We start from the raw sequence: 22,434 nt of genomic DNA on the forward strand, positions 1-22,434 counted from the left end.
GTTGTCTAAATCTTATTTCTATTATTAATCCAAATTTGTCTGAACTCTTTTTGATAGCATTACTTTTTCTTCTATTAAAAAGTACACAGGCCACTTTAATTTGATCTTCTCCTTCACTGGAGATTGGAGTTTTATATTAGATCATGTTAACTCCTCTTTCCCTGCCAAGGTTTTCCCCCTCCCAGTTAATAATTTAATCAATAAAATGCTTCTACATCTCTTTAAAATCGTGAGGGGTTTTCCAATTGTTTTTAAATGATCATATCTTTTTCTTGGCTATATAGTCTGTTATTTGAATACTTCTTGTAAGTGTTGTATCTTTTTGTAAACTTTTCTAAGTCTGCTTTCTTTTCAAATAGGCATCTCTTATCTTCATAATAGGTGAAATTTTGCTAGATTCATGGCCCATTGGACTTCCAGTTTACTTTCCCTGATGTTCCTTGAAAAATGCTCTTTGGCAAGTGAATTCTTCATTTCTGGCAGCATGACAATTTTTTCCTGATCTTACACTTTGGAAATTTATCTATTTTGAACTGTAGTACTACCTTCTAACTAATCTCCCTGCTTTAATAAGGACTTCCCATCTTCTTTTCTTTACAGAGCAGTCAAAATGATATTCCTAAAGCACATGGCTTCCTGCTTAAAAACTTTCAGTGGAGAGTCTCTCTGGCCTCCAAGATAAAATATAAATTCCTTTATTTGGAACATAATGTCCTTTACTTTGTGGTGCCTTTCTAGGCTTGTGCATTATTCCCTTTTACTCCCACTATGATCTGGACAAACAGGCCTTCCTGCTAGTTCCCTGCATATTCTAACTCCCATCTCCTTGCCTTTGTCCATCACTGGAATGCACTTTCCTGGAATCTTCCTTCAGCTCCTTTCAAATTCCAGCTCAAGTCCTACTTATTCAGGATCTTCATCTCCCTGTTTCTAAAGTCTCCACCCCCATTTTTCTGTACACATATACTATGTATTTATTTTTCTGCAGATATAGTTCCCTGCCTTGTATTTTCCTTAAGGGCACTGGATTTTTCTGTTGTTTTTTTTGCATTTCCTCTCTACCCCTTCCCTCTCAGCTATACATAGTATACCTATACTACATACATAGTCACCTATACTATACATAGTAGAAATTTAATAATTGCTTGACCACCTGAGGTACCTAGAACTTAGTGATTTTTAAAATTAAATGTAGACATGACAAATATGAAAACATGTTTTAATAATTGCATGTATTTAACCTATGTTATATTGCTTGCTGTCTTTGGGAAGGAGGAGGTAAGGGAGAAAAACTGGAACACAAAGTCTTAAAAAAATGAATATGGAAAATTATCTTTACATGTATTTGGAAAAATAAAATACTACAGAGGGAAAAAACCAAATGTAGGACTTTAAACTTATCCCTATTAAATTTCAACAATATAATTCAACAAATGTTAAACACTGATAGTACAACTGAGACAAAGTCAAAACAAAATTATTCCTGCTTTCAAAGAGCTTTTGTTATAATAAGTGGATATAACATAAACATATAAATAGGAAAAATATAAGGTATTTTTGAAAGGGACTGGAGTTGGGATGGTGGTAAGGAGAATTAGGCAAGGTTTCACAGAGATAACATCTGAACTGAATTCTGAAGCTAGGAATTCGAGCAGCAGAAGCGAGAAGGCAGTTAAGTACATTATTAGAATGGAGGACACTGGAGATACAATGCTGAGTTATAGAAATAGCTTTGGTGAAATACAGAGTACATAAAGAGGAATGTGGAATGAATCTAGCAAGCTGAGCTTTTTAGAATCATTTTCATCTGTCCAGTAATTTGATTGGACGGAACTGTCCAGTTAATTATTTATACCAATTAATCTTTTGGGCTTTGTGTCATCTGTCAGTTTGAGGTTTGCCATCCTTATCTTCATCAATCATTGATAAAATGCTACCCAGCACAAACTCAAGAATATATATCTGGTGCATCCCACCAGGGACTTTTCTCCAAATTAATTCTTTTGTTCTGGTCATCAAAACATTTCTAAAGACACTGCACCAAATCCACTAATATTATAACCCAGCCCACAACTCTCCATTTTGTCAGCAAAGACAGATGACAGATGTCAAAATCCAGTTCTACTCTGTCTGTAGTATTCCCTTGATCTACCAGACCAGTAACTCTGTAAAAAAAAAAAAATGTTTTTAATTTTAAAAGGAAGTGAGGTTCATTTGGCAAGTCCTGTTCTTATTGAAACCATGCTGGCTCCTTGTGATCATAACTCCCACTTCTAAAACACTCACAAACCATTGTTTTAATATGTTCTATAATTTTACAAGGAATCAAAGACAAGTTCACCACCTTGCAATTTGTAGACTCAACCCTCTTCCCATTTTTTTCAAACCTGGGATATTTGTAAAGCAAAAGGGGAGTAAGCCTCCTATTTTCCATGATTTGTCAAAAACCACTCTGCCAATCTTTTTCGAAATTCTTGGTTATATAATTCCCCTAAACCAGAAGTTCTTAAGTTGGTTACGATTTCAGAACATCTATTAACTTGGATGGTGAAATATATACATTTCTATTTTTGCTAATCTCTACTGATATTCAGCATTTCCTTCCACAATGAATACTGATAACAAACCACAGAAGTATTAGGCTTCATCAAGCTGCCAAAGTGATCCACAGCACAAAGCAAAACAAAAAAAGTTAAGAACTCATGACCTGGAACCTATAGGATAAAATCGCAATTTCTTGGCCTTCATGCTATTCCCTTTCAAGTACTCTATGCTCTAGTTAATAGAGATTACTAACTATTCTCCATTTTGGCTTTGTTCTCTCCTATTTCTGCGAATCTGCACAGATCATTTCCCTGGCATGAAATGGACTCCTGCCTAATGTCTGCCACTTTAAATCTCTTTCTTCCTTCAGACCAAAGTTCAGGTACTATCATTTCTTTTCATGAAGGCTTTTCTTATCTTTATTCTCCTATTCCTCTTGAAATCTCTCCCTCTGATTTTCCTGTAAAACATTTATTTTTTGGCCTGATTCTTTCAACCTTGTTATGCTGTGTTATACTCAAGGAGGAGAAGCAGCATGGTATTCTGGATAGAGATGGCCTTGAAAGCAGGAAGTTATGGTTTCAAGTTTTGCTTAATATATACTATGTGACTGTGAGCACTGAAATTCTTAATGCTCTAGAATTCTCTCTAAAAATAAAATGCAAAGAAGAGATTGTATTACATTGGTAGAGGGAGTCACAGGTCTGTGGTGATTTTCTTCTTTTAAATATAATATATAAGATGATACTAACATGAGTACAATAAAGGAGTGGGGGAAATAGAAAATGCATCGATTTAGAATCAGGAATCTTTGTTACAGTGAATAGAGTAAGGATTAAAATTATGAAAATGAAGTTTCTTTTCTTTTTTTTAATGCCAAAAAAGTTTATTAAGTTAATTAGTTGAATTCTTAGAAGACAAGGACTTAGATTAAAAGATGAGATATAAAGTAAATTTCAGTACAGAGGAAAGGAGAAATATAGCCACTCTAAGCCCTCTTAGAGAATCCCATAAGTATTAATAATATTGTATTATTAAAGTATTTATTATGTATTATTAAAGTATTAATAATTGTATCAGTTGTTTACGTTTTAATGTTGCAAAACTCTTTACATGTTATTCAATCTTTTCACTCATGTACAACTCTTCATGTCCTCCTGTGAAGTTTGCTTGGCAAAGATATTAAAATAGTTTGCCATTTTCTTCTGAAGCAATTTTTTTCAGATAAGGGAACTGAGACAGATAGAGTTAAGTGACTTGTCTAGGGTCACATGGCTATATCTGAGGCTAGATTTAAACTCAGGAAAACCAGGCTTCCTGACTCTAAGCCCTTTTTTTTTTAAATCAAAGCTTTCTTATTATTTATTTATTTATTTTTGCTAAGGCAATTGGGGTTAAGTGACTTGCTTGAGAGTCATACAGCTAGGGAGTGTTAAGTATCTGAGGTCATATTTGAACTCAAGCCCTCCTGAATTCAGGGCTAGTATTCTATTCACTGCATCATCTAGTTGCCCCTCTAAGTTTTTTATTTTCAAAACATATGCATGGATAATTTTTTAACAGTGACCCTTGCAAAACCTTGTGTTCCAAATTTTCCCCTCCTTTCCTCCATTCCCTCCTTTATATAGCAAGCAATCCAATATATATTAAACATGTTAAAATATGTTAAATCCAATATATGTATACATATTTATACAGTTAGAAGATGAAGTTTCAAACCATAAGAAAATCACATTCATTCTGAGTCTCAGTTTCTAAAATGGGATTAGTCATATCCAGGGCACTAACCTCATACAATTTGTAATGAATAATTAATAAGATAATGTAAGAACTTTAAAGTGACATATAAATACCAATTATTATGTCACAAATCTTCCTGTATTTCTTGAAGGCAGAGACTTATGTCATTTTTCATCTTTGCATTCCCTATGTCTGGAACTTTTTTTCCTTTTCAGTAAGGATGGGTTGAGGCTTGTCTTTTGCTTAAGGTATGGAACCCTCAGTGTAGAAACTCCTTCTGTTGACTGCATATTGGCAATTCATTAACAACTTACTAGGTTAGAGATCTGCCTGGGGCACAGAAAGAATGTATCAGAAACAGAATTTGTCCCCCCCAACCTCTTAACTCCTAAAATCTCTTCCCTACACTGTTTCCCTAGAATTCTGTAGTTAATAAAATGTCTGCTAAATGAAAAATCAAGTTTGTCAAACAAGCATTTATTAAACACTTATGTATCTGATATATACTTTGAACATGCATGTGGAAGTACCATATATTGTACAATCACTAACATGACAATTTAATTTAACAAATATATTTAAGGTTCTAAAACTGTTGGGTGATACAAGGAGAAAGAAAGAGTATCTTCAAAGAAAGGACACATTCAAAGTAAACAGTATAAAGTTATGCAAAGTAATATCAAGACTGAGGGAATGGCAATAATTAGGGGTGGGGTAGGGGGAAAATCAGAATGCCCTTTAGAGGGAATCTTTTGAACTACAAGGTTGACCTTAAAAGCTGAGTTATTTCACAATACCCTCTCATTTTCTTCTCACAAAACACTGCTAAGGAGGCAGGCATCGCCCCACATTTTATAGTTATAGACGCAAGAGGGGAAGACTAGTTCAAAGTGGTCAGTGGTGACTCGGAGATCAGTTGTTGACTTGCTCTATTACTATACGGACCCGGCCCTGGAAAAGAGGCCGTTCCCCCGCCCTCTCCACAACTGCAGCTCGGGAGCCTCACCTCTTCTCCCCCACTTTAAAATATGCACCCTTTACACATCCACACACTGATCCAATTTTCCAGACTCTGCCCCTCAGGGTTCTGGCTCAGCTCCCTCTACCTTGCCAGGTGAAAGGAACAGCCTAAAAATCAGGTGTCAAACTCTAGCACCTGCAAAGGCCTCCTTTTTCGCCTGTATTTGGGAAAGCAAGTCACCAACAGCCCTTCCAAGCCGGGGTCATAATCTCTAGTTTTTCCCCATAGGCAGTTTGACTTAACCTGGAAGGAGAAAGTGGTCACCTATACTTCCCCAGTCCTTTCACAGCTTTGCTTTAAAGCCGTCCTCTTGCGCCCACCCACAGGGCTGCTAGTGGCCTTCACTCCCCAGGGGCACCAAATCTCGCTACCCGCAGTCCTCCACTTTTTCTGGATCCTCAGCGGGGCCCAGAGTCCAGTGAAGGGGAAGGCAGGAGGAAGTGGGAGTGGAGAGGGGGTGGGGAAGAGATGCTTTCGGAGAGACAGGAAAGAGCACGTTCCCAAGTCAGTCTGGGTCTGCGGTTCCTGGGCCAAGGTACCAGACAGGCCCCTTGACTCCGAGAGGTAGCTGAAAGCATTGGAAAGGGTTGGGGGCAGCAGCGAGGAAAGATCTGGCCTATTTGTGGAGGAAGACGGACAGGATGGGGTGGAATATGCCCAGGAGGAGGGGCTTTCAGACTAGGCCCTTCACTGCAGTCAGCCCACGCCTAGCTCGAGACCCCTCCCCTCAGTGCAGTCCAGGCTGCACGCAGATCCATATCCCTTTCCCCATTTCGTGCGCCCTAATAGCCAAACGTACCCCCACTTTTGTTTAGCTGCGTCCCCAGCTCCCCATTCGGCCCCACCCCTCGCCTCTCCCGGGTGCCCCGGACAATGCAGCACCCGGACCCGCCCTGCGCCGAGAGGGGCTCGCGACCGCCTCCCGGCTAGCGCATTACCTCACCGAGGCAGCCGGGCGGGCTGCGCGCAGAGGCGGAGAGGGAGAACTGAGGCTGGCTGGCGGCTAGCGTGTGAATGAAAGGGGCGGGACGCAGACGTGCTTCCTCCGCCCCCCCATATAAAAGGTTCCTTTTGGGGCTCGGCCGCTCTCAGCTGCAGCCTCAGGATCTGGAGAGCTAGTGCATCGGCACGAGCTAGGGCCGGCTGGGGGAACGAACAATCGCCTTCGCAAGCAGGCACCATGCGGGAGATCGTGCACATCCAGGCTGGCCAGTGCGGCAACCAGATTGGGGCCAAGGTGAGGCAGGTGTCGGTCGGGGAGTGGGTGCCGGGTGGCTGCTGCGGGCTGGCTGCAAGCACTGCCAACCCCTTGGGATTTGCGCATTCCTTCACGCCGAATGGCTGGCGAGGCTCAACCTGCGCCTTAATTCTCCTGAGGCAGAGTTCGAGCTCAAAAAAATAGTAAAAACTCCAAGGCCATTTAAGCCCTTTGTATTTTCTTCCGCGGTTGTTTGATGACGTACCGATATTTGCTTGTTCATAATTTTATCTAAGCTAATTGAGTTGAACTATTTACCTAGTGTCATGGGAAACTCATAATTCACGTGTACATATTCTGGTACATATGTGTATGCTTATACACGCATATATAAATTCCATGAAAAAGATCCGCATGCACTCAGGTGCAGAGTGGCAAATATGGGTTGTGATTAACGTTTAAGATTAAGGTTGATATTTTAAGGGTTCATATACTTAAAAATATTTTAGACAAATTTCCTTAGTATTGGCACATTGTAGTTACATCTAAAGACTTAAGCTTGGATCTTCCTTCTAAGGTAGTGTAATTATTATAATCATGTCTGTGAATTAACAAGGGGAGTGGTGTTATAGCTTGGCATTTGTATGTTTGCCAAAGATGTGGTCTCTCCCCAAACCGCCATATTGCTCACCCTCAGCCTCACCCCTTTCCTGCTGTGAATTTGCAATAGATTAAAACAACCTTCTTAAAGAAACCACTAAATTGTCTCAGAGCTCCCCTCCTTCTCCCCACCCTCCCCAGCCTCCTGCCTGCCCTTCCCCCATGCTTGCTCTATGGACAGTTTTTAAACCAGTATGTAGGTCAGTGGAATAAAAATCATGTTTCTTGGATGGATTGGGTGGGGTTTGTTGCCAAGATCCATTGATCATTGGAACAGTCAGACCTTGAACCTTGGGCATTAGCTGATGCAGGTCAAACCGAGGCTATTTTACGATAGGAAGCACTGCTGATACTGTTCATTTCTGACTGTCTAAAGTAGCATAAGCCTTCACTGTTAGGCTGTCACGTCATCCCTTTCCTCAAAATGGAAATGAAAAATTCACTGCTGCTTATTCCATGCTATATACCTGTTTTTCAAATATTCAGTATAACATGGCTGAAGCTCTGCAGCTATCCAAACACCTCAATGGTTTTACTTGCTGGTGGTTATAGAAATGCCCTATTTTGTTCTTGCCTGTCTCCTCCTTGGAATAGTGTCTTTAACTGTCTGACCAGAGTGGTCACTGTTCCAAGGTGGTGGTAGGAAAAAGAAAAAAGGGGCCATCTTTAATGACATTGAAATGTCTTTCTTATTCTTACTCATTAAAAACCTCTCTGTTTCAGTTTTGGGAGGTCATCAGTGATGAACATGGTATCGACCCCACTGGCAGTTACCATGGAGACAGTGACTTGCAGCTAGAGAGAATCAACGTATACTATAATGAAGCAGCTGGTAACTATTTTTATATATTTTTCTTTTCTAATTTTTCCATACTACGACTAATGAACAACATAGAAATTAAACAAATGGAAGATATGATCCTTGAATAATGATGAGGGTTGTTCTTGAGAAGGTACTTTTAAAATTCTGTAAATATTATATAGCTGGCATGATTATGTAGATTTGATTTTTCTTAAACAGAAAAAATAATCCTACCAATTTTTTTCTCAAATCCTAGAATTTTCTCCAGTCAGTATTGATAAAGAAACTGTATTGAGCTCTCTCTGGTGATTGAAAAAATTGACTAGATGTTTAACACTGGCTTTTGTTTATCTTACAGGTAACAAGTATGTACCTCGAGCGATACTGGTGGATTTGGAGCCTGGTACAATGGACTCAGTCAGATCTGGACCCTTTGGCCAGATCTTTAGGCCAGACAACTTTGTTTTTGGTATGCAATCATAAATTGGAATTAGTTAATGTGATTCACTCTCTTTCTTACAGCCAAGCTGAGGTGTGACACATCAGAAGCCTAACCACTCCTTCACTAGATTTCATCTAGCCTATGGGGTAACTGCTTCTGATAACCAAAGAAGAATTCCCACTCCTACTCTCATTAAGTTGCATAAGCTAACATTAGAGTAAAACTTCTAAAGGCTTAGACAAAAAATTGTTAAAAGCCAATAAATACTGAATAATTAGCTGGCATTTCAGAGGCAGTGATAACAAAGGATATAGAAACAGTTGTTTTACTTACTGTCTGCCTTTCTCCCTTTCTGTGAATTTTCTCCTCTCCAGAGATTCTCTTCTATAATTGACTTGAATCTTTTTCTCTCTCAAAAAATCCTCTCAAAAAAATTTTGGAGTATCTCAATTTATACTACTACTATCACCACAGATACATAAAACAAAGGATTTCCAGCTCTGATCTAAAGAAATATTAACCAGAAAATCTGTATCTATGAAATTAATACCATATTTTTCAATATAATCAAAATTAGAGAACTGAAAATGCCCTTCAAGAATATTTCAACATCTAATTTGGCTTCTTTCTCCTTCCCTTTCCAGGCCAGAGTGGTGCAGGGAATAACTGGGCCAAAGGCCACTACACAGAGGGAGCAGAGTTAGTGGACTCTGTCCTGGATGTAGTGAGGAAGGAGTCAGAAAGCTGTGATTGTCTGCAGGGCTTCCAGCTGACCCATTCCCTGGGAGGTGGTACAGGGTCCGGAATGGGAACCCTGCTCATCAGCAAGATCAGGGAAGAGTACCCAGACAGAATCATGAATACCTTCAGTGTGATGCCCTCCCCCAAGGTGTCAGACACTGTAGTGGAGCCCTACAACGCCACCCTCTCTGTCCACCAGCTGGTAGAGAACACAGACGAGACCTATTCCATCGACAATGAGGCTCTCTATGACATTTGCTTCAGAACCCTGAAGCTGACCACTCCCACTTATGGAGACCTCAACCACTTGGTCTCTGCCACCATGAGTGGAGTGACCACTTGTCTGAGGTTCCCGGGCCAGCTGAACGCTGATCTGCGCAAGCTGGCGGTGAACATGGTGCCGTTCCCCCGCCTGCACTTCTTCATGCCGGGCTTTGCCCCTCTGACCAGCCGCGGCAGCCAGCAGTACCGTGCCCTGACGGTCCCTGAACTCACCCAGCAGATGTTCGACTCTAAAAACATGATGGCCGCCTGCGACCCGCGCCACGGCCGCTACCTGACCGTGGCCGCCATCTTCAGGGGCCGCATGTCCATGAAGGAGGTGGACGAGCAGATGCTCAACGTGCAGAATAAAAACAGCAGCTACTTTGTGGAGTGGATCCCCAACAACGTGAAGACAGCCGTTTGTGACATCCCTCCCCGCGGCCTCAAGATGTCCGCCACCTTCATTGGCAATAGCACGGCTATCCAGGAGCTGTTCAAGCGCATTTCAGAGCAGTTCACGGCCATGTTCCGGCGTAAGGCTTTCTTGCACTGGTACACAGGGGAAGGCATGGATGAGATGGAGTTCACTGAAGCAGAGAGCAACATGAACGACCTGGTGTCTGAGTATCAGCAGTACCAGGACGCCACTGCTGATGAGCAAGGGGAGTTTGAGGAGGAGGAGGGAGAGGATGAGGCTTAGGGACATCCAAATACATTATACATCTTAAATGGACTGTATACTATTGTGCTTACGCATGGTCTTTCCACTTGTATACTATATGGTGCTCAGTTTTGCCACTGTCAGAAGTTCACTGTTGATGTAATAATGTGGAACACTTTAAAATTATGGTAATATCTATGTTAAAATACCTATACTCATAAAAGGCATGTATCTAAAGCCTTGTCTTGACTATTCTTTCTCATTTTATAACTCGTTTTTCCTTTATTCATCCTTTTAAACAAATAAGCAGGATTCTTAGAATCTCTGGCTACCTTCAAGGTTCAACTCAAGTACTACCTCTTAGAGAAAGTCTCTTCCTGATATTTCCAGTTACTAATGCCCTCCCTAGCCCCAAGTTCCCTTTTATATATATTGTATTTATTCTTACCTGCCTCTCCCCTACATCCCTCCTCTTTTCATCAACCCCTCAAGCTTTGGTGTCCACCTCATAAAACTTACTTAACTAAGGAGAGTACAGTACCAATGGCAGAGTCAGCTCTGTCCTGCTCTGTCCAGGCCTGAAATAGGGCAAGTAAACTTGTTGCTGGACCCTGTAGGTCAGAGTGGAGGCAGGAAGTGAATGCCAAGGTCATTAACATAGCTCCTGAGACTGTTTTTACAAAGAAAAAAAAATTAAATTATCAATGGTGTCCAGGGTTTCCCAGAGAACATTAGGGACTCAGATGAAAAGGAGTAGGTTGAATTGTCAGATGGTTCTTCCCTGTAATTGGTGATGAGACTTGCTTAGACATAACACAGTTTGACATGGGAAAGGAATCCTAAAATCAAAGATTTCAAGCTGAAAGACATCTTAGAGACTAGCAATATAACCCCCACATTTTACAAATTAGGAAACTGAAGCCTAGAGAAGTGACGTAAACATAATTTTAGGTAGTTACTGTATTTGCCAATAATCATAAAAGGTATCTAAAGGTTTACCTTTATACAATTTATCATCTTATAACTTATTTCTCCTTTATTCATACTTTTAAATGTAACAAAGAAATCCTGGCAGCAGTAAAAGAATATACTATGTAACAGCATTCTTGCCCCTTGTGTAACAAAAATCAGCCTTTCTTTTTAAAACTTGTGAGACTATTAAAATTGACCTGAACAGTTAAGTGCTGGAGGAAGAGAGAGTATATTAGCTAGCTAAGTAATGTTGCTTATTATTCCAAATTGAATTGGGATCGAAAAGTGGGACAATATATACCTTTTATCTCTGAGTAGTCTGAGGCAATTGGGGTTAAGTGATTTGCCCAGGGTCACACAGTTAGGAAATGTTAAGTATCTGAAGTCACATTTGAACTCAGGTTCTCCTGTCTTTAGGGCTGGTGCTCTATCTACTGCGCCACCTAGCTGCCCCTGAATACTCTTGTAAATATAAATAAAGCAACATGAAATGTGCTATCTGCTTTTAGAAGAATGACGTAGCATAATTTCAAGATTTTGTTTAATTCAGTAATACACCAGACATGAAAAACAAATGGCCCAATTGACAACAGTTTATTTAAAACAAAAGGGATTTTACAAGAAGAAATGGAGGTTTTGGAACAGTTGAATTATTATTTAAACAATTTAATAAATTTTATTAGTAAGATTTACTTTTGGGGAATGGGGTAGCTAATTGCCACAAAATTAAAGTGTTCTCATAAACATGATTGATTCTGATAATTCTTATTTTTTTTTCTAAAAGGTAATATGGTTTAAAGATGACTATGTAAAACCCAGAAAGATTTTGCCCAACTTTTTTTTTTTTTTTTTTTTTACTGTAGGAAGTCTTCTACTAGTTTGTTGAATTCATCTGCAAAGCGCAAATGCAGATTATGCTTGCCTTCTGGCATGAGATGTAACCTAAAGAGAGAATATAAAAAAAACAAAAACAAAACATTTACTTAGTAAAAAGTCCATAAAGCCAAGATCTCATCATAACCTATGCTTTCAAAGGATCAGGATTTGATTATATCAATAATCAACTGATTATTGATATATTTCTTTCCATTAGAGCAGATTGCACTTTCTTAAGCTTTATATTCCTTTTCATTTTTTGAAATTCTTTTGCATTCTTAGTCCTCTACTCATAGGTGAATAGAACTAGATGATTTTTGGCATCCTGTTCATTCTAAAACTACTTGATTCTCTCTATAAACAATATTTAGGGGTACCATTGTTGACCTTAACAGGTTCACATTTTGTTTCACTCTTTTCTTACCAGTTTCTGCTATTATCCACATCTTAGAGGCAGCATGGTATAATGAATATATAGTCAAGAAGTAGGTTTGAATCTCGGCTTTGCCTACTATTATGATGTCACAACAGCTTACTTTGGAGCTCAGCATTCTTATTTATAAAGTAAGGTTGTGTTAAATGATTTCTAAAGAATCTTTTGACTCTTGGTCATAAAACAGGAGAGTCTTGGTTGGTAGCATGTTGCAACCTGCTTGCACCCACTATGCACCTTTTCATTGCCCTTTGGGTGATTTGCAATTTTAATTCTTTTTAACTATCATGAAATATGCCTAATGAGCCCATAAAATATTGCATTCAGGCCCACAAAGTGGAAGAGAAACTTGTATAAAATAATAGTGTTCTTAACCACATATTTTTTTAATGTCAAACTCTGACTGGTAAAGCCTATAGATTCCTAAGAATAATGTTTTTAAACATAGACTATATAGAATTACAAAGAAAATCAGTTAAATTGCAATATGGCTTTCAATTTTTTTAAAGTTCACAGACCTCAGAATAAGAAACATTTATGTATAGTGAAAAAAATTTTCATTTATACTAATTTTTCAGTGAATGCAGAATAACTTGGTTCATAAAAATATAGTGTAAGTAACAAATTCTTGAAAGTATGCTTAGTAAGATGGCTGTTGGTGCTTCCCCCTGATATGAGTATTATACAAAGTAAACACTGTATTTGTTATGAATCATCAAGTAAAAGAAATTTTTCAGCCATGAAACTGATTGGAAGGAAAAAAATAATGAAAAAGGAAACTATGGTGACTTTTCTAAGGCCAAGATGAGAGTTTGTGAACTTGATTCTTCAAATAAATAGATGTTTGAGATCAGCTAACAAATGGCTTCTGGTGTTGAACAGTGGGAAAGCTAGAAGCAGAACTTAGAAGCTTCTTAGCGTCAACACAAAAGGTGAAAGTTCTAAGTCATGCCATCCTCCTTTGGTCAAAATACACACACACACACACACACACACACACACACACACACACACACAATCTCTTAGAATCACATACTAGATTTGGAAGGGACATGAAAGACTATCCGCCCCTCTCTGTCACCTTGAATTTCACCTTGCTCCTTTGAAAGATGTCATCCTTAACCTTTACTTCTACATTTATTGTCCCTACTTGCTCACAACTCACTCTTTTAACATGTTTTCCTGGAAATTTCTTTCTCCAGTGTTGCCAGCGATCACTTAAACGTGAAATCATTTTCTAGATCTTCATTCTATTTTATTTCTTAGCAGTTTAGGACTCTGACAATTTTCCTTCCTCTTAGATTAGATTCTCTCTCATCCAAGCCATATATAAAATTGAAGGGATTGGACTAGATGGTACTGGAGCTACGATCTATCCTATGATCTATGTTCTCTACCTGTTCTCTTTCTACTGTCAAACCACTTCTCATTCTCCGTTACTGGATCAATATCAACCATCTCTTGCCTATTAAGTATGGGCAATACACAATTATGTTTCCTGTACCCTCTTCTCTTCCTCTAGACTCCCTCAGTGATCTCAGCAACTCTCATGGCTTTGATTATTCTATTTATGTAGAAGACTTTCAAACTACAGATCCAGTCTTCTCTATTTAACTTATTGCTATTTCCTACTGGATGTTCAACTAGATATTTTTGTGACAAGTCAAGTTAATCATGTCCAAAATGGAACTCATATTTGCCTCAAACCCTCTCCTCTAAAATCTCTTTCTAGTTACCCATACTGACAATTTCACAAATGTGGGCCAGAAAATTCCAATCTTTAACAAAAGTCACTGAGAATTCCAAGAATGAATAATCAATTAGGGAGTTCAAAGGTCCCTAATCAATATAGTATAACATCTTCCTTACCTTAGATGCTGGCTATATTTTATTTATTTATTTACATTTTATTGTTTGTTTTTGTTTGTCTTTCATTCAAGAAGAGAACCATGACACCTTGAAAGTGAAGTCTTGACTTGTGACTGAATTGGATTTAAGTGAGGCAGGGCTATGCATAATTTCTCTCTCCTCCTGAGCCATCTGGGTCCAGTGGCAAGATATAGATCAAAATAACTAGAGACATACCTGAATGTTGGGATACTCTGGCCTTTTTAAACTAAGGTTTTTCCCCGGTCTTAGTTTGTCTGAGGCAATGCTCATTTAGTGATTAAGGCTAGATAAGAAATGAGGCAAAAAAAAGGCCTCTTTTACCTAGTAAAAAAAAAAGAAAATCAGTCTGGGATGGGGAAACCCTCAGGATTTCTGGCAAAAATAGAAAAAAAAAATTACACTACTTATACTCACTCTTAAACTATCAGAGTCTAAATGATCAAATAAGGCTTGGACTGGGGACCTTTATTAGTCAATCAGTGACAATTTAGGTTTAAGGCATGGTCCTTTTTTTTTTTTTTAAAGTAGTCTGTAAGCACCAAGATATCTTAATGAGGTTTTTGCAATCAAAATTTGTGCAGAGTACCCATAGGTACTCTGTGGACAGAGATAGAAAAGGGAAGAAAGGAAAAGATGGAAGGAAGGAAGGAAGGAAGGAAAGAAGGAAGGAAGGAAGGAAGGAAGGAAGGAAGGAAGGAAGGAAGGAAGGAAGAAAAGAAGGAAGGAAGGAAAGAAGGAAGGAAGGAAAGAAGGAAGGAAGGAAAGAAGGAAGGAAGGAAAGAAAGAAGGAAGGAAAGAAGGAAGGACATATATGTGTATGAGGATATATATATGTGTATGTGTATATGTATATATATATATATGTGTGTGTGTGTGTGTGTGTGTATACATATTTGCTTTTCTCATTTTGTATTTAAGTGTAAAAAAATTGCCTAAAAAATCCTATTCTGCTTAATTCACAAATATAAGTTATGATAAACATAAAATCATAACAAACTAAATAGTGATTAATTTAAGTAGGGAATATCAAATTATTCTCACAGAATAATTCCTGAAACTTTCCACTCCCTCATGTACCTCTCCAATTCAATCAGTTGCTAAGTCATAAATTCTATCTCTACAACATATCCCTTTTTCTCTTCTCACAAAGACAGTAACCTAATTCAGGTCATTACTTCTTCTCCAAACTATTAGAGTAGCCTATTTGGCCTCCCTGCATTCACTCTCTCCTCTCTCCAATCAGCCAAATAACTTTTTAAGACACAGGTTTGACCATTTTATTACCCTGCTGAAAAATCTCCAAAAGCTGCCTACTACTTCAAAAAAAAAAAAAAAGCCAAAAAACTTCTCACTTTGTCATGTAAAGCCCTTCACAGTCTGGCTCCCACCTACTTTCCAGACAGAATTCATATTACTCCCCCTCACACACTCAGACAAACTGGCCTACTAACAATTTTCAAAATCTGACCAGAGATTTCCCATCCTTATGCCTTTGTAGAGGCTGCCTCTTCCCTCACCTTAGAATGCTTGGACTTTACTTTCTCAATTTCCCTTCTAAAAGTTTCAATTTAAGGGACCTGTATGTGCCAAAATGTTTGTGGCAGCCCTGTTTGTAGTGGCTAGAAACTGGAAAATGAATGGATGCCCATCAATTGGAGAATGCTGGGTAAATTGTGGTATATGAATGTTATGGAATATTATTGTTCTGTAAGAAATGACCAGCAGGATGAATACAGAGAGGCTTGGAGAGACTTACATGAACTTATGCTGAGTGAAATGAGCAGAACCAGGAGATCATGATACACTTCGACAATGATATTGTATGAGGATGTATTCTGATGGAAGTGGATTTCTTTGACAAAGAGACCTAACTCAGTTTCAATTGGTAAATGATGGATAGAAGCAGCTACACCCAAAGAAAGAACACTGGGAAAAGAATGTGAACTATTTGCATTTTTGTTTTTCTTCCCGGGTTATTTTTACCTTCTGAATACAATTCTCCCTGTGCAACAAGAGAACTGTTCGGTTCTGCAAATATATATTGTATCTAGGATATACTGCAACATATCTAACATATATAGGACTGCTTGCTATCTAGGGGAGAGGGTGGAGGGAGGGAAGGGAAAAATCGGAACAGAAGCGAGTGCAAGGGATAATGTTGTAAAAAAATTACCCTGGCATGGATTCTGTCAATATAAAGTTATTATAAAATAAAATATTAAAAAAATAAAAGTTTCAATTTTCCACACCTACTCAAAAAACCCCAATTCATTTCTTTCCCTCTCCCCTTGGATATCCTCCCCACATGAATTTTTTTCTTTTTCAAATGTTTTCCTTAGTTTCTGGTCTTTTTCTCCCCTTTATTTCTTCTATCCTTACTTACTATTATCTCTCAATTATTAGCATTCTCTGCTTCCAGAAATTACTTTATTATATTTACTTCCTACATATTATATTTCATACACATCCACCCACACCCTAGTCAGTCAAGTAACATTTATTGAGCTTCCTATTATATGTCAAGTACTGTGCTAAAACATTGAAGATAGAAAGAAAAGTAAAAACAATCCTTGCTCTCAAGAAGCTTACAGTCTAAAGGGGTAAACAACATTCAAACAACTATGAACAAACAAGACACAATAAATTGGAGGCAGTTTTCTTAGAAGAAAGGCACTAAGATTGAGAACTGGCAAAGACTTCTCAAAGAAGGTGGCATTTGGCCTGAGACATGAAAGAAACCTTGGAAGCCAGGAAGCAGAAATGAGAAAAGCTTTTAAGGAAAAAGGGAGAAAACCAGTACAAGTGTTCAGTAAGGCGATAAATTTTCTTGTGCCAGAAACAGCAAAGAGGCCAGTGAGTGTGTAGAGGGGAATAAGGTGTAAGAAGACTGAAAAGTAAGAGGAGTTCACATTATAAAGGACTTTCAAAGTCAGAGGATTTTTATATTTAATTATAGAAGGACCTGGGAGTCATTGGAGTTGACTAAATAGGACAGGGAAGTGATATGGAAAGCAATGAACTTTAGGAAGATGGATTTGCCAGGTGAGTGGAACATGGATTGGCGTGGTAGGGAGCAATAGTCTAAGTGAGATGATGTGATATGGACTTACATTAGATTGATGGCACTCTCATAGAATAGAAAAGGGGACTTACACAAGAGATATTATAAAGGGGAAACAACAGAATTTAGCCATTAACAGTATAAGGAGAGTGAGTGAGGAGTAAAGAATTATATCTAGATTGCAAATGGTGATGAGTAGGAGGATAATGGGTCCTTGATAATAGAAGGGAATTTAGAAAGAGAAGAGAGTTTGGAAAGAAAGATAATGAATTCAGTTTTGGACATGTTCAATATAAGACATCAACAAGACACCTAATTCAAGATGTATAAAAGGAAGAGATTCAAGACTTGAGATCCAAAGAGATGTTAGGGTTGATCAAACAGATCTGAGAGCCATCTGCATAGCAATGATAATTGAATCTATGGGAGCTAATGAGATAATTAAATAAAATAAGATATAGGGAGAAGAAGATCCAAGATAAAGCCTAGGAGATGGGTTAGTGAGGGTGACATATGGATTAAGATCCACCAAGAGGTGTGGTCAGTTAGGTAGGAAAATCAGTAGAGAGAACAGAGAAAACACAGAAGAGAATATCAAGGATAAAAAGATGATTAACAATGTCAAAGGCTGAAGTGAAGTCAAGAGGGATGAGTACTGAGAAAAGGTCATTAGATTTGTCAGTTAAGAGATTAGTAAATTTGGAAAGAACAATTTCACTGAAATGATGAGGATAGAAGTCATTCTGTAGAGAATGAGAGTGAGAAGAAAGGAAATGGAAGCACATGTTATAAAAAGACCTCTCACAGTTTAGTCACAAAAGGCAAGAGAAATATGGATCAATAATTATCAGGGATGGACAGATCAACTTAAGGTTTTTTGAATATCAGGGAGATGAACATCTTTATAAGCAGTAGTGAAGCAGTCAATAGAAAGGGAGCAATTAGAGATTAATGATAGAGTAAGGATAATATCAGGGGTAACCTACTAGAGAAGATGAGATGGAATGGGATCGTTTGTGTATGTAGAAAGACTGGCCTTAGCATGGAGAAAGGATACCTCTTATGTGAAATAAGAGTGAAGGAAGAAATGGTGGCAAATGGCATGTGAGTGATTTGAAATGAGGAACAGGGGAGAATAAGAGGTCAAGATGGAAAGGGAAGAGAGTATAGTCAGTATAGGGATCATGGCCTGGGTAAGAACTGAGGGATGAGGGAGGTTAAGTAAAGATGAAAAATGGGCGTTGAAGTTATAAGGCAGAAGAAAAGGTGAAATCACAACAGATTATGAGCAAAGAAATTTCATAGTTCATGAACATGCATATGGAAGACTTATAGGTAGTATGATAAAAAGTATGTTGTTCTCTGTGTATAATTGTGTGGGAATATGAGAAAGAAGTAAATTAAAGAGTTGGGGATAAGGGTATTTGAGGAAGTAGCAACATCAATACTCACTGGATGGCAGGAATTGGAGAGGAGAATAAGATTGTGAACTAATTCTAAAATTATTAAGGAAAAAGAAGTAAGTCCTGGAGGTCTACAGACAATAGCCACCAGAATCTTGATTGGATTGTAATTATGTATTGAACATAAAAGAAGGAAAGTTAACTGAATGAAAGTGGTAAAGATAGTATTTGGAAGTGGCAATAGGGATCAAGCATAAATCCAACTTCCCCCACAACTCAATGAGTCTGTGTGAATGAATCAATCAGTGCTAGGAAGGGTAGTGGCTATTATCAGAAGGAAGCTAGCTTTCAGTAAATTCAAGGAGAGAACAAGAAAGGAAAAGGTTTTGGAGTGAATTTTAATTTCCAATAATGGGGCAGCTAGGTGGTACCAAGCTGGAAATCAGGAAGACTCATCTTCCTGTGAAGATATTTACTAGCTGTGTGACTTTGGGCAAGTTACTTAGGTTTGTTTGCCTCAGTTTCCTGGTCTGTAAATGAGCTGGAGAAGGAAATGGCAAAATCATTCAGTATCTTTGCCAAGAAAATTCCAAATGGGGTTACCAAGAATCAAGCACAACTGAATAACAAAGTTTCCAGTAATATGAAAACTATTTGGATTCAAAGGAGGATATTAGGGAACTCTGCATCTAGCTCTGAATGTGAAATTATCAGGTGATAACAGAAATATTAAGAAAGGAAAAATTAAGATCATATGCAGCGAGTTCCTTCTCTGTTTCTCATCTCACATTATTTAGATGTCTGTCTTCTGCCAATAGTTTCTCCTTCATCCCTATTTCACTTGAAGAGGTAATCTTTTTCCATATTAAGGCAAATCCCTCTAATGAAACAACAGAAGCAGGATGATGCAGGGAAATTTGGAGCCAGAGAAAATTTCCAACTCTGCCAATTAGTACTTAGAAACTGGGGGACATTAAGTAGGTCACCCAACCTCCATGGGCTCAAGTGTGCTTATCTGTAAAATGAATGGGTTGGATTATATAATGACTCAGTCTCTTTCAACTCTATCTAGTCTATAATCCTGTAACTTTTTTCCTCTTTATAAGCCAGCATTTATTATATTGCAATCCCTTGTTTGTTGAACTAATAGGAATCCAAATTCAATCCTATATCCATGCAGAAATGTCCTCTACAATGTTTTTCTATAAAGTGGACATCTAACTACTTCTTGAATACCTTTGATGATAAAGAGAGCTCACTGTACCTTCTGAGCCAATCAGGACACACTGGTGCTGAACAGCTGTTCATATGGAATTTTTTCTAATATTAAGCTGTAATTGGTTTCATTGCAACTTCAACCCACTATAACTATTTCTGCCCTCTGGCACCAGGCAAAACAGGTCTAGTCTTGGAGAAATTTAAATCTGCATAGATTGCTATAGAGAACTGCAAAGGATTCTTCTGCAGGATTATATGTATAAGCGTACAAACTGCTGCAGCCTTAAGCAACCGTCTGTTGAGCAAGTAGTTTCTGCAGCTGTCATAACACATTTTTTTAATTCACAAGCTTCACTGTACTGTTAAGATATTTACTTTCAATAGGATTTTGAGTAGGAAGTCAAATTCAAATGCAGTCTGAATGAACTGCATTTTCTTTGATAAAAGCAGAATTCAATAAGTTCAAGATTTTATTTATTATGAATTACTTTAAAAAGGTGAAAAAAATTGATTGGAAGACTCCTAAACAAATGAAAACTTGAGATCTAACTTATAATAACTGGAAATCAGTCAAGTCTGGTTGGTTTATTTGGAAATTGGACACGAGAGAAAATGCATCAAACTTATGGATTCACAAGTAGAGATCAAGGAAAACATGTTGTTCAATTGTTTCACTCTTGTCCTATGGAGGTCTTCATGACCCTATTTGGCAATTTCTTGGCAAGGATTTTAGACCAGTTTGGCATATTCTTCTCATTTTACAGCTCATTTTACAGATGAGGAAACTGAGGCAAAGAGGGTAAAGTGACTTGCCCAGAGATATACAGCTAGGAAGTATCATAAGCCAGATTTGAACTCAGGAACATGAGTGTTCCTGACTCCATGCCCAGCATGCTGCAGCTGCCCTCAAGGAAAACTAGGCAAGGACTTTTTAGTGGGATGAGAGTAGTCTCAGTAAACTCAGGGTCATTCCCTATTCCACAGAATTTAAAATGCATGACATTCTCTGGAATGGTGTATAATCCCTAGACCTAGTTCAATCTTCAACTTTGGTATGGGTCTCCACTCAATAGCTCTTAAAAACTTTACCTGGTAGATCTCCAAGCCTATTACAGATTTTACTATCTTGTTTCCTACTCTTTTCACTCTATGCCAGGATTTCTAGCAAAGACAGAAACAAAACCAGGACAGCATTCCCTCTTTGGCTTTATTTGGGTACATTTCATTGTTTATTTATTCTACACCTGCCCACTCTAATGATCTCTTTGGGGAGGAAATAAGAATAGTTCCTTCTCTTAAAAAAGCATGGGAAGCACTCCTCTTAGGCAAGTGATTCTCAAAATGTGATCTGGGGAGATCCCTAATTTTCTTTTAGGAAGTCTTTTAGATTAAACTAATTTTTTTTGTAATAATTCTAAGATGTTTTCAGTGAACAATAAATATCAATAGATATAAATAAAAGTTTTGTGGGTGTCCTCAATAAATTTAAATAGTATATAGGGAGATGAAAAAATTAATAACATAGTTTAAAGGCATATTTAAGAATACAGCTGACCTCTGAAATGAAAGGACAAGAATATGATCAAAATTACCTTTCTTAATACTTTTTCTTTTTTTTTTTCATTAATCAAAAGCCCTTATTGTAGTACCATCATGCTCAGACACAAGACTGAATGACTTTAAAAAGAGCCTGTTATTTTGTATTCCTTTGAAGACATAAAAGAATATAGCTATGATTATATAGTTGCCAAAAGATGAATAAATCACTTCAGAACTATGTTCACATTATTATGCTAAAGGCATGTAACTAAATCTTATAGCTATTCAGAGACGAGAATGATGGCACAATGGAATGAAGAAAGGAAAGGTTTGGAATCAAGAGAGTTCTAGATTCATATATCACTCAGTTGTGTGACCCAGTTTTAAAATATTTGACCCCTTTGTACCTCCATCTTCTCACATGTAAAGCAGTTATAATAATACTTGTATTTTCTATTTCATAAAACTGTTATGAAAATTAAGTAAGAAAGTAGATATAAAGCACTCTTCCCACCTTAAAGTTCTATATAGATCCCATTTGGTCATTATTTGGGTCCTGACTAACTCAGAATGAATACAAATAGCAATCATTTCTGGCCAGAAACCCTGAGTTTTCCTCTCCAAGATTTATTTTTTTAAATTTCTTTATTTACTTGTGTGGTTTTCTGACCCGTTCAAAGAGGCCTCTATTGTTATCTACCCATAATCAAAGAATGGGTGTGGCTTCGATCAAACCAAGTAAAGACCAAGGCCAAGGTCTCTTACTGCATCCAGGGTCATCTTCAGTCCTCTAGATCTGTATCTTGTCACTGGATCCAGATAGGTTGAAAGGACAAAGTGAGGCTGGTGACTTTGCACAGTCGTCACTCACTCAAATCCAATTCACTTGCATGTCATGGCATTGCCTCCTTGTTGTCATGTCCTCAAACAACAAAAATAACCTATGTAAATGCCAATGAATCTGTCTTT

At 38.0% G+C, this 22,434-nt stretch overlaps 2 protein-coding genes across 2 annotated transcripts in view; one reads left to right on the plus strand and one right to left on the minus strand.

Annotated features, from left to right (window-relative positions):
- The first annotated feature begins 6,317 nt into the window (after window positions 1-6,317).
- On the plus strand, window positions 6,318-10,310 carry LOC127544229 (tubulin beta-2A chain). Its single transcript, XM_051970766.1, has 4 exons — window positions 6,318-6,542; window positions 7,887-7,995; window positions 8,324-8,434; window positions 9,052-10,310. Exons 1-4 carry the CDS (start codon window positions 6,486-6,488, stop codon window positions 10,110-10,112), a joined length of 1,338 nt encoding a protein of 445 aa, XP_051826726.1. The 5' UTR covers window positions 6,318-6,485; the 3' UTR covers window positions 10,113-10,310.
- Window positions 10,311-11,880: 1,570 nt separating this feature from the next.
- Window positions 11,881-22,434, minus strand: part of BPHL (biphenyl hydrolase like) — a 61,363-nt gene continuing 50,809 nt past the window's right edge. The window contains exon 7 of the mRNA XM_051970768.1: window positions 11,881-11,987. Coding sequence (XP_051826728.1) covers window positions 11,900-11,987 — 88 coding nt within the window. The 3' untranslated portion in view covers window positions 11,881-11,899. The remainder of the gene's footprint in view (window positions 11,988-22,434) is intronic.

This window comes from Antechinus flavipes, chromosome 1 (genome assembly GCF_016432865.1).
Source record: "Antechinus flavipes isolate AdamAnt ecotype Samford, QLD, Australia chromosome 1, AdamAnt_v2, whole genome shotgun sequence".
Classification (NCBI taxonomy): domain Eukaryota; kingdom Metazoa; phylum Chordata; class Mammalia; order Dasyuromorphia; family Dasyuridae; genus Antechinus; species Antechinus flavipes.

What these genes read in the sequence shown, in the direction of transcription:
- LOC127544229 (XM_051970766.1), top strand. Translation starts at nt 6,486, where the DNA reads ATGCGGGAGATCGTGCACATCCAGGCTGGCCAGTGCGGCAACCAGATT. An exon ending in GCAACCAGATTGGGGCCAAG is followed by an intron (nt 6,543 to 7,886) that starts GTGAGGCAGGTG and finishes TCTCTGTTTCAG; the next exon opens with TTTTGGGAGGTCATCAGTGA. An exon ending in ATACTATAATGAAGCAGCTG is followed by an intron (nt 7,996 to 8,323) that starts GTAACTATTTTT and finishes TTTATCTTACAG; the next exon opens with GTAACAAGTATGTACCTCGA.